This window comes from Oncorhynchus mykiss, chromosome 7 (assembly GCF_013265735.2).
Source record: "Oncorhynchus mykiss isolate Arlee chromosome 7, USDA_OmykA_1.1, whole genome shotgun sequence".
Lineage (NCBI taxonomy): Eukaryota > Metazoa > Chordata > Actinopteri > Salmoniformes > Salmonidae > Oncorhynchus > Oncorhynchus mykiss.
Window position 1 is genome coordinate 29794313 of NC_048571.1, and position 12932 is coordinate 29807244.

A 12932-nucleotide genomic window follows, 5' to 3' on the forward strand; every position below is an offset into this window, starting at 1 on the left:
TATATTTAAAAAATGTAACTTCATTACACCGTTACACTGGCATACAAACTCAGTAGCACAGAGTTGATCATCCATATGACGTGAAGAAATACTGCATTGTGGGTAGTCTGGAAGAGTTCACAAAATTAGTTAATAAATATGTAATAACGCAAAAACATAACCGTTTGTACCTATAGGTAACCATAACGTGTCTACAACTGGCTTACTAAGTATTTAACCACACTGTATTGTTACACTGGTGAGTAAAAACTCATGCTTCCTACACTTTAACTTGTTGTCTGAAGATAAAATATACTTTTTAATCAACTGCGTTACCCACTCCAGTCAGCAGATGGCGGTCTTGGAATTTAAGGCAATGCTGCTGGTGTGACGTATAATCTAGTGGACGGAACGCTTCTTTCAACAGCAGCAACAGTTCGTCAGCCAGCTCGGTAGCTTGCTAGACAAAATAGACGAACCAATGAAGCTCTTTAGACGCTTTAGTGTATATTAGCCACTGTGTTTTAAACCCACTTCTGTCGTCTAGTTAGTTATCCGATGTAATTGCACTGTGTTGTTATTAGTCAGCTAGCGGGCTGGTTAAGTTAGCATTAGCCTAGCTGGCTAACATCTCCAACCATGAGGTTACTAAGCTACCCTCCTTCTAAAGAGGAGGAAGATATCACAGTAAAACAAGAAGTAGAGGTTGAGGCTGTTACTGTGAAAGAAGAGGAAGAGGCGTTCAGAGTGAAAGAGGAGGAGGATGTTACAGTAAAAGGAGAGGAGGAAGAGAAAGAGGGTCTGTGGCTGAACATTGTCGTGAAAGAGGAGGAGGGAGAGAAGGATGTTACAATACAAAAACAAGTAGAGGGTGAGGCTGTTACAGTAAAAGAAGAAGAGAAAGACGTTTCAGTGAAAGAAGAGGGAGACGCGTTCAGAGTGAAAGAGGAGGATGTTACAGTAAAAGGAGAGGATGAAGCAGTTTATGGAGTGAAGGAGGAGGGGGAGATGACTGTTACATCGGAAGAGGAGGAGGAAACTGGATATCTGGGCCCAGTTTTCCAAACACATCTTAAGGCATCCAACAACGAATTTACCCATAAGATGGTTTTGAGAAACCGTTCCCTGATCAACACTAGTAAGTACTGTCTTAAAAAAGAGGCACAAACTCTGCAGTTGAACTGATGTTTGGGTTTAAGGTGGAAAACTGTAATTGCTACATCCATATTGTGACTTTTAAATTATTATTTTTTAAGCTATTGATTCTTGAAGAATATAACACATGCCTCATGAGTTTAGTTCAACTGTTGTACCCCATCAGAACCCCAAATAAGCTTTCTTTTACTAAAATGTTTAGAAACAATGTAAATCAACACTGTATAGCCTCAACATGGTTAAAACTATAATGTTGATATCATGGATGGTCAGTCCTTGCATTCATAGGTCTGTCTGTCTGTAATTACATTTCTCCAACCCCATAATCATTTTATTACCAAAACAGTGGTGGAATGACAGATTTGTTATTGTTTGAACTGCAGATTGCTGGGTTGTGTGGGATTTTTAAACAACAACAAAATGGCTGCCCATAGACATGGTTTGCTAAACAGCTGAGGGGTGGGGGAAGGAGAAGTGTAACCACTCTCAAATTAATAGAGAAAGATATTGTAGTCACTGTAACCCAACACCTATCGACCTCGTCAAGAAGTTCAGACATCTTGGCGTAACAGTTATAAGGTGTTGACTTGACAGTTGCTGGACCCAGGTTTGAGTTCAGCTCAGGGCTACCCATCCATGATGTCATAATGATAGTATAACCAGGTTATTAGGCTATATAGTATATTCTAGAATTCATCCATGATGTCATAATGATAGTTTAACCAGGTTTCTAGGCTATATATTATATTCTAGAATTGCCTGTGTAGATTTCCTGTGCGGGTCAAATTTTTAGAGCTGTTGATAAGTCATTTTATAATATTCAGCCACATTTTTTTCATGCATAAAGGCAAGACATACCTAGATTCAATTACATTCATGAATTGGTTTGAAACCTTTGTTTTAAACACTTCTCAAAGTTGGTGCCTTGACGGATTATAAAAAATGGTTTGTCATGAAACACTATTTTTATTTAATTTAAATGTAACCTGTATTTAACTAGGCAAGTCAGTTAAGAACAAATTCTTGTTTACAATGACTGCCTACCCTGGACAACGCTGAGCCAATTGTGCGCCTCCCTATGGGACTCCCAATCACAGCCGGTTGTGATACAGCCTGGATTTGAACCAGTGTGTCTGTAGTAACACCTCAAGCACTGAGATGCAGTGTTTGCTGTGCCACTCGGGAGCCCCAGAATCATGTTCCAGTGCTGTCCCCAACTAAAATACATCTTGGTCAACCAAGAGTCATCTGTTCTTTCTACCAATCGCCCCACGTGTTTTTTAATGAAATCTATATGTACTGAACTTGTCTGATGCTTTAAGCACGCTGCTTAAATCAAATTTTATTTGTCACATACACATGGTTAGCAGATGTTAATGCGAGTGTAGCGAAATGCTTGTGCTTCTAGTTCCGACAATGCAGTAATAACCAACAAGTAATCTAACTAACAATTCCAAAACTACTGTCTTGTACACAGTGTAAGGGGATAAAGAATATGTACATAAGGATATATGAATGAGTGATGGTACAGAGCAGCATAGGCAAGATACAGTAGATGGTATCGAGTACAGTATATACATATGAGATGAGTATGTAAACAAAGTGGCATAGTTAAAGTGGCTAGTGATACATGTATTACATAAGGATACAGTCGATGATATAGAGTACAGTATATACGTATGCATATGAGATGAATAATGTAGGGTAAGTAACATTATATAAGGTAGCATTGTTTAAAGTGGCTAGTGATATATTTACATCATTTCCCATCAATTCCCATTATTAAAGTGGCTGGAGTTGAGTCAGTGTCAGTGTGTTGGCAGCAGCCACTCAATGTTAGTGGTGGCTGTTTAACAGTCTGATGGCCTTGAGATAGAAGCTGTTTTTCAGTCTCTCGGTCCCAGCTTTGATGCACCTGTACTGACCTCGCCTTCTGGATGATAGCGGGGTGAACAGGCAGTGGCTCGGGTGGTTGATGTCCTTGATGATCTTTATGGCCTTCCTGTGACATCGGGTGGTGTAGGTGTCCTGGAGGGCAGGTAGTTTGCCCCCGGTGATGCGTTGTGCACACAAATGACTAGAGAAAGCCGGTCGTCACTATAACCTGACGAGAGGGAGCCGGTCGTCGACATAACCCGACCAGAGGGAGCCGGTCGTCGACATAACCCGACCAGAGGGAGCCGGTCGTCGACATAACCCGACCAGGGGTAGCCGGTCGCCGACACAACCCGACCAGGGGTAGCCGGTCGCCGACACAACCCGACCAGGGGTAGCCGGTCGCCGACACAACCCGACCAGGGGTAGCCGGTCGTCGACACAACCCGACCAGGGGTAGCCGGTCGTCAACATAACCCGACCAGGGGTAGCCTCCCTCTGCTCCTGGACTTCGTAAATTCTGCCGTTCTGCTCCTGAAATTTTCAGTAATAGACGACACCAGCAGTCGGCAACCTTTTCCAGTTGGAGTGCCAATTTATCTGACCATTTCTACCAATCTGTGTGCCAGTTATGATTTTCATATGCACATTTTCGTGGAACAGTTTAATTTAAATGATAATAGTATCTCAAAATCATTGTCTGTGATTAATCTACATTCTATCTAAATCTAAATGAAAATTATACACATCTAAAAGTAACTTTTATTGCCAATGCCAACTATGTAAAAAAAAAAATGCCTACATAAAGCCAACAAATGAAAACATGGCATTCTGCAGGTAGAAAATATCCTGATAAAAAAAAATATCCTAGAAATCACATTGGCTGCACATGGCCTGTCTACAACAAACTTGAAACATTGAATCAACTATCAACTGGGTCAGGAAATTCTGGTAGCAAGCTTGCAACATTGTATAAAATATTCTAGGCCCTCAGTTTCCTGCTCCATTGAGTTCTGGACAGTTATCAGGTTTTTTATGACATTTCCACTGGATCAGAGCATTACATTTTTCCCTTTTCTGCCGAGTGGTTATCGAAAGGGCGAGTTGGAAATATTTTATAAAAATACTTAGAGGATCTATTGTCATTCGCAATTGATTTTGATTAGACTTTGTTTACTTGCTTTTTGGAGGTGAAAAAAATACTTTGAGAAGGTCCACAACTCATTAGTGGTGGTGCATTAAGACAATCAGAAATAATATCAGACATCCCCAAATGGGCACATTTATAGGCCTACATTTGTGTGCATGCCAGGTAGACTAGTCCTACTACAAAATGCGTAATCGGGTGTGCGTCCTTACTCAACATTGACAGGAGTTTTTCAAACAAAAGACAATTAATAAATTGACAAAACTGACGCATCTTGCGGGGTAAGTCTGGGTGGTCTGCCAGGGGCCGTTTCATTTAGTATCCGTTTGGGTCGGTTGGGGGATGATTGTATTGATTGAAGTTGACCGACTGAAAGGGAGTGTAACTTTGATTATAATTACTCTTCCCTTAAGGAGGGAATCGAGGTTCAACACCTTTTTGTCCCCGCCCTTTCCTGGGTTGGTGAAGAGCGGCATTACATTTTAAGGAATAAATCCAAGCCTCACTCTCATCACCTGTGGACGGTGGTGCTTCCAGCGAGGCTTGGATTTTATAGTATGTTGTACCTAGTTTCCCTCCTTCAGGGAACAGTAGTTATAGTCATAACGTTATGCTTGTCATATGATGAACTTCAACTTAAATACGGGATCTTACTATCGGACAGTTTTTTTGTATTCTGAAATGCACTCAAACTATGTATCATTTAGTGGCTCCTTATGTTATGCTGGGAAAACAGTTTTCGTGGGCACAGAAATGCTAAATAATTTCAGAGTTTGCTAAATCCCAATGGTTTTTATCAGAGTCGTCTTGTAATCCAAGATGGTGTAGCATTAAGATGTGTTTGTTGTAAATGGTATGTCTTTTTTGTATTTTTTTTTGTATATATTGCAATATATTTCAATCTTTTTCCATTTTTCCATTAAATATACCTTCCGGCAACATGCCTCACCCATTATGATACGGATCTGCTATTTTTTTTTTATTGACCTAATAGCTAGAACCTCCATCAGCAGCTAGCCATCAGAAGCTAACCAGCTAATTAGCTACTAGCTATTTAGTCATTGTTACCCACTGCTAGCAGCGGCCTTTACCTTTTTAGCTCAGACACAAGCCGCTTTTAGCCTGGATAATACCTGCCAGTCTGCACAGCGCGATATCAATCCTGAGCATATCAGACTGTTTTTCCCCACTACATCACCATATTCCTGCCGTCAGCTCTGGACCATTACACTGGATAATGGCAGCTAGCTAACTGCCACCGAGTGGCCCAGCCCCGAAGCTAGCCTTGAGCCAGGCCCATCTCCCGGCCTGCTCAGTGGACCCTATGATCACTCGGCTACACAGCTGATGCCTCCCAGACTCTTCACTAAGACGACTAGAAGCCACCACATCACCGGATTCCTGCCGTAAGTTCTGGACCTTTGCACCGGATTGGCTATAGTGGCTAACACCCTTGTCCCGAAGCTAGCACCAGTTAGCCTCGAGCCAGGTGCATCTCCCGGTTAGCAAACAAAATTATTCCAGCTACAATACCTCTTTTTCCAATTGGCCTGGACCCTTTGTCGACACGGAGCACCGCCGATCCATCACGACTGGTCTGCCGACGCAATTTCGTCTGATGTGCCCTCAACCGGCCTTTGCCAGACGTCTGTGACGCCCTTGTCCCGAAGCTAGCACCAGTTAGCCTCGAGCCAGGCGCATCTCCCGGCTAGCTTAGTAATGAATACCTAGCGGCTTCCCTGGTTCATATATTGCTGTTCACTGGACCCCATAATCACTTGGCTACATAGCTGATGCCTGCTGGACTGTTCATTAATCGCGGTACTCCATTTTGTTTCTGTCGGCCCCAGCCTCGAACTCAGGCCCTGTGTGTAGTTAACTGACCCTCTCTGCCCATTCATCGCCATTTTACCTGTTGCTGTTGTCTTACCCGCTGTTTTCTTAGCTAGCTCTCCCAATCAACACCTGTGATTGCTTTATGCCACGCTTTATGTCTCTCTAATGTCAATATGCCTTGTATACTGTTGTTTAGGGTAGTTATCATTGTTTTATTTTACTGCGGAGCCCCTAGTCATACTCAACATGCCTCAAATAACTATTTTGTCCCACCTCCCACACTTGCAGTGACCTCATCTAACATAACTGGTGCCTCTAGAGATGCAACCTCTCTTATTGTCACTCAATGCCAAGGTTTACCTCCACTGTACTCGCACCCTACCATACCCCTGTCGGTCCATTATGCCTTGAATCTATCCCGCCACGCCCAGAAATCTGCTCCTTTTATTCTCTGTTCCCAACGCACTAGACAACCAGTTCTGATAGCCTTTAGCAGTACCCTCATCCTACTCCTCTGTTCCTCAGGTGATGTAGAGGTTAACCCAGGCCCTGTGTGTCCCCAGGCGCTCTCATTTGTTGACTTCTGTAACCATAAAAGCCTTGGTTTCATGCATGTTAACATCAGAAGCCTCCTTAAGTTTGTTTTACTCACTGCTTTAGCTCACTACACCAACCTTGATGTCTTTTCCGTCTCTGAATCCTGGCTTTGGAAGGCCACCAAAAATGGACATTTCCATCCCCATCGACAACAATTTCCGTCAAGATATAACTGCCAAAGATGCCCTCAATCTCACACAAATTAGCAAGGAATCTACCAGGTAGAACCCTAAATCCGTACACATGGGCACCCTCATAGATATTATCCTGACCAACTTTCCCTCCAAATACACCTCTGCTGTTTTCAATCAGGATCTCAGCGATCACTGCCTCATTGCCTGCATTCGTTATGGGTCCGCGGTTAAATGACCACTCCTCATCACTGTCAAACGCTCCCTAAAACACTTCTGCAAGCAGGCCTTTCTAATCGACCTGGCCCGGGTATCCTGGAAGGATACTGACCTCATCCCGTCAGTAGAGGATGCCTGGTTGTTCTCTTAAAAGTAATTTCCTCACCACCTTAAATAAGCATGCCCCTTTCAAAAAATGTACAACTAAGAACAGATATAGCCCTTGTTTCACTCTAGACTGCTCTCGACCAGCACATCCTGTGGCGTACTGCACTAGGATCAAATAGTCTCCGCGATATGCAACTTTTCAGAGAAGTCAGGAACTAATACACACAGTCAGTTAGGAAAGCAAAGGCAAGCTTTTTCAAACAGAAATTTGCATCCTGTAGCTCTATCTCCAAAACGTTTTGGGACACTAAAGTCCATGGAGAATAAGAGCACCTCCTCCCAGCTGCCCACTGCACTGAGGCTAGGAAACACTGTCACTCCACGATAATCGCGAACTTCAATAAGCATTTCTCTACGGCTGGCCATGCTTTACTCCTAGCTACCCAAACCCCGGCCACAGCTCCCCACCCCCCGCAGCTACTTCCCCAAGCTTCCCAGCTTCTCCTTCACCCAAATCCAGTTAGCTGATGTTTTGAAAGAGTTGAAAACCTGGATCTGTACAAATCAGCTGGGCTAGACAATCTGGACCCTCTCTTTATAAAATTATCCGCCGCCATTGTGGCAACCCCTATTATTGGTCTGTTCAGCCTCTCTTCCGTACTGTCCAAGATTTATAAAGATTGTAACGCTTCCGCGGTCATCCCCCTCTTCAAAGGGGGTGACACTCTAGACCCAAACTATTACAGACTTATTTCCATCCTGCCCTGCCTTTCTAAAGTCTTCGAAAGCCAAGTTAACAAACAGATCACTGACTATTTTGAATCCCACCGTACCTTCTCTGCTGTGCAATCCGGTTTCTCTCATCTTTTTAAGTGGGAGAGCTTGCACAATTGGTGGCTGACTAAATACTTTTTTCCCCCACTGTATATTGGAGACCAAAAGTCATCTGGCACACTGTTTAGGGTTTCAACAACATGAATAACTTATTTCTAGCCTACAATCATTGATGTTACTACTAATGTGAAAACAAGACAAAATATGACTATTCTTGCTCATTTTAAGACAATTGTAAAATAATGTTAACATTCATTACAGACGTCAATTGTTGTACAACATCATGGCTACGCTGTTGGCATCACCTTTTACAGTGGATTACCGCTGTTGTGGGCCTTTAGTCATCTGTCTGACTTTGTTGTTCACACAGGAGAGAGACGGGACTATTGTGGATCCTCTGGGGAGCCTCAACAACTTAATGATGCTGATGAGGCAGAGAAGAGTCTCTCCAGATCAGAACACATCAAGAAACACCTGCAGAGATCCACAGGGAAGAGAACTCACTGCTGCTCTGACTGTGGGAAGAGATTCACCTCATCAGGCATTAAAATTCATCAGAGGATCCACACTGGAGAGAAACCTTATAGCTGTGGTCAATGTGGGAAGAGATTTACTACATCTGGTTCTCTGACTCTACACCAGAGAATACACACAGGAGAGAAACCTTATATCTGTGGTCAATGTGGGAAGAGTTTTACCTCATCTAGCAGTTTGACTCAACACCAGAGAATACACACAGGAGATAAACCTTATCGATGTGTACAATGTGGGAAGAGTTTTACTGAGTCTGGTGGTCTGACTATACACCAGAGAACACACACAGGAGAGAAACCTTATAGGTGTGATCAATGTGGGAAGAGTTTTGGTCAATCTGGCCATCTGACAGTGCACCAGAGAATACACACAGGAGATAACTCCTATAACTGTGATCAATGTGGTAAGAGTTTTATTACATCTAGCAATCTGACTCTACACCAGAGAACACACACAGGAGAGAAATCTCATAGCTGTGATCAATGTGACAAGAGATACTCTGATAAAAGACATCTGATCAAACATCAGAAAATACATATGAAACAACTCCTTCATGTATCATTGAACTATCCCACTTAGCAAAATGTAATTGAAAATATGTTGTAAATAAGGCTAATTGTCTTTATTCCACTACCGAAGAAGCATGATTCAAATCACCTACTCATATTTCAAACATCCAGCCTGACAAAATATACATGTTTAATTATTCCATGCCTCACCACAAAGTTAATTATTGCCAATATATATTAACAAAGGAGTGTGTTTGGTTTTGATTATTCATATTTACAATTCATGTAACATTTATGAATCATAATTATTTATGCAATCAACTGACATGTTTTGGCTACAATTATATTGACATTGTTGCTCTGCTTTTAAAATATCAGAGTTATGTACCAGAGCATGACATTGGGGACCTGATCCAACAGCATGCCTATTGAGTGAACCCTGAAAAGAGAGAGAAGCTCTGCAGTGAGGTGGAAAGTTACTACGGATATTAAGGAGCTAGTTCTAGAAGCTAGTGAGTTTTAGGAAGACGAGAGTTCTAGAAGCTAGTGAGTTTTAGGAAGACGAGAGTTCTAGAAGTTAGTGAGTTTTAGGAAGACGAGAGTTCTAGAAGCTAGTGAGTTTTAGGATTCTATAGAAAGAAAATTTAGAAAAATAATATGATTGTATATTATTATTTAGAGATACGTGTTTTTTCTTGTTTTTAATTGTTGCCAGCCAGTAGACACCATGTTTATATTGGTGAAGGTGAAGCATTGTAGTTGATTATAATGTGAAATTGAAGTTGTTTTCTGTTGGTGGTAAGCAAACCTGTCTATCAAAAATATTGAATATATGTGTTGTCTTAAAGGGGAAGGTTTTACACACTTTGGTTTTTAGGTTGGATTTTAGCACGTATAGCTCGTCAGCACGTATAGCTCCCGTTTACGTTCAGCATGTAGGACGCACTGATTGGTGTCACCTCGTTAGTCACTGTGTTACACCTGTGCTGGCTTGTCCATCTCGTTATGGTTGAATATTGCCTCATGTTGTTAATATTTTAATCAGAGGATTTTCCTTAGTCTTTCAGTTGTTAATCTTCTGTTTTTTATCATCTTATATGTGTTGTGTATTAAATATGTCTGTTTATTTTTGTAAATTCATGTGAAGCCATTGTGTTGCATCCATGTCTGAAATGTGCTGTATAAATAAAGCTTGATATAATTTGAACGTATTGCAAAACAAATTAACCCAAATGATTGACAATCAACAGACTTAATAATTGATTTAACCTTTAACTAGGCAAGTCAGTTAAGAACACATTTTTATTTAACATGATTACCTACCAGGGAACAGTGGGTTAACTGCCTTGTTCAGGGGCAGAACAACATATTTTTTACCTTGTCAGCTCTAACCACAAGGCTACCTGCCGCCCTCTTGAATAACCAATGAGCACCTATTTTAGTCCGTCTTAGTATGAAAAACAGTATCAATTCAGTATATCTTCCACTATGTCAAAACAGTATCACTTTTCAACCAACCCAGTGCATTTGTTGAAACTGAAAAGTTTTGAAATCAACAATACGTCAAAGGATTCAACAACTGTAAACTGTAACAAACAATTGGATCAAACAGATCAATCCCACTTGACATTAGGTTTCATTCAGACCCTGCAGGGCTTAGATTAAGCCAGGACTAGTTAAACTAGGACATTTAATAAGCTTTCCTGAACGTGGTTTAAATTAGGCAAAGTTAGTCATAGACTGGAGTCCTGGAGTCAGGTAAATAAGCCTAAATGAGAACACCTGTGTTAATCCTGATTAGGTTCAGTATGAACACCTTGGTTAATCCTGATTAGGTTCAGTATGAACACCTGGGTTACTACTAATTAGGGTCAGTATGAACACCTGGGTTAATCCTGATTAGGTTCAGTATGAACACCTGGGTTAATCCTGATTAGGTTCAGTATGAACACATGCTGTTGGTCTAATGGTGCTCATTAAAACCCGGAATAGAAAACACCAATAATGGTGTGAATCTTGAGACGAAACAAAGGCAGAGGCAAAAATAATTTGTTTAAAAAAAAAAAAACAATAGTGTGAATGCAAAAACGCTCCAAAACAAAAGTTGTCAAACCATCCAGTTATTCAATGTAAAACCACACTGCTGCTACTGAGCAGTAGAACAAGCGGGTTGGGCTGCAATTTGAATTCAATGGAAATGTGACCACAAGAAGAAACAACAACTAGAGGTGAGATATCTGCATTATTATCAGGATTACAAGAAGAAACAACAACTACAGGTGAGATATCTGCATTATTATCAGGATTACAAGAAGAAACAACAACTAGAGGTGAGATATCTGCATTATTATCAGGATTACAAGAAGAAACAACAACTAGAGGTGAGATATCTGCATTATTATCAGGATTACAAGAAGAAACAACAACTAGAGGTGAGATATCTGCATTATTATCAGGATTACAAGAAGAAACAACAATTAGAGGTGAGATATCTGCATTATCAGTATTTCACATTTCTCATATTCAAATTTTGTGACATCACTTCTATTATTAAATTATCTCTGCCTTTTTATAGACTCTGTGGAAAAACCTTAAACTGTCTTTAAAAAAAGAGAGAAAGCAGAGATCAGAAGAGAGAGATGTACTACTAGTGGTGGACCACCAAAACAACACAACACTGATGAACTGAGTTACTTCCTGTCTGGAATAATAGAGCAGCAGCAACCTCTGGATGGTATACCGGATGATGACCAACCTCTGGATGGTATACCGGACGATGACCAACCTCTGGATGGTATACCAGATGATGACCAACCTCTGGATGGTATACCGGACGATGACCATTTGGACAGTTCAGATGAAGAACTGATCACAAATGGTACATATACCAACTCACTGTGTACTGGCTCTTATAACCAAAGACAGTAAATTGGTTACTTCCTTTGGTAAATATATTCCTCTGTCTGTGTAAATCTTTATTCTTCTTCATTCTAAGAACCGTATTAGTTTATTTGTGCTTGTTCTTTTTCCAGAGGAAAGGAATGTTACTATGTAGTAACTATTAGTAGACCATGTTACTATGTAGTAACTATTAGTAGACCATGTTACTATGTATTAACTATTAGTAGACCATGTTACTATGTAGTAACTATTAGTAGACCATGTTACTATGTAGTAACTATTAGTAGACCATGTTACTATGTAGTAACTATGTAGTAACTATTAGTAGACCATGTTACTATGCAGTAACTATTAGTAGACCATGTTACTATGTAGTAACTATGTAGTAACTATTAGTAGACCATGTTACTATGCAGTAACTATTAGTAGACCGTGTTACTATGTTGTAACTATTAGTAGACTGTGTTACTATGTTGTAACTATTAGTAGACCATGTTAGTATGTAGAAACTATTAGTAGATCATGTTACTATGTAGTAACTATTAGTAGACCATGTTACTATGTAGTAACTATTAGTAGACCATGTTACTATGTAGTAACTATTAGTAGACCATGTTTCTCACCCTAATATACTCTGGGAAGTGCCCATATTCATAGAATTGCACTTTAAAGTTGGCTTGACCAGCAACATCAGGAAACTTGATGTAAAGACTCCCCAGTTCACAAATGGCCTTGCAGACTTTGAACAATTAAACACACAGTTGCTTCATTGGCACCACACAAATCACCAGTTTCATAATTAAAGATTCCAGATGCCAAAAACCTCAAAGTGATCAGAACTTGGAGAGAATTGGGTGAAGGCCATCCTCGAGTCTCAAGCAGAGATATTATCTCCAATGCATTTTTGTTAAGGGATTTTTTTTTATCAATAATGACTAATTATGTATACATTTCAATCAGGATGTACTAATCAGACTACTATTATGTTACTGTATATGTATGAATTTTCTTTTTAATCCTAGTACTGAATATAATGTGTGTAAATATAATCAAGAATTAGAACAATGACTGTCTGTTCTTGGTAGAAATGAATGAACTTATCGTCAG

General features: G+C 40.5%; 1 protein-coding gene across 1 annotated transcript; it reads left to right on the plus strand.

Annotated features, from left to right (window-relative positions):
• Nucleotides 1–384: 384 nt before the first annotated feature.
• Nucleotides 385–10142, plus strand: LOC118965277 (zinc finger protein OZF-like). Its single transcript, XM_036983132.1, has 2 exons — nucleotides 385–1117; nucleotides 8252–10142. Exons 1-2 carry the CDS (start codon nucleotides 619–621, stop codon nucleotides 8992–8994), a joined length of 1242 nt encoding a protein of 413 aa, XP_036839027.1. The 5' UTR covers nucleotides 385–618; the 3' UTR covers nucleotides 8995–10142.
• Nucleotides 10143–12932: the final 2790 nt, after the last annotated feature.

What these genes read in the sequence shown, in the direction of transcription:
- LOC118965277 (XM_036983132.1), top strand. Translation starts at nt 619, where the DNA reads ATGAGGTTACTAAGCTACCCTCCTTCTAAAGAGGAGGAAGATATCACA. An exon ending in CCGTTCCCTGATCAACACTA is followed by an intron (nt 1,118 to 8,251) that starts GTAAGTACTGTC and finishes TTGTTCACACAG; the next exon opens with GAGAGAGACGGGACTATTGT.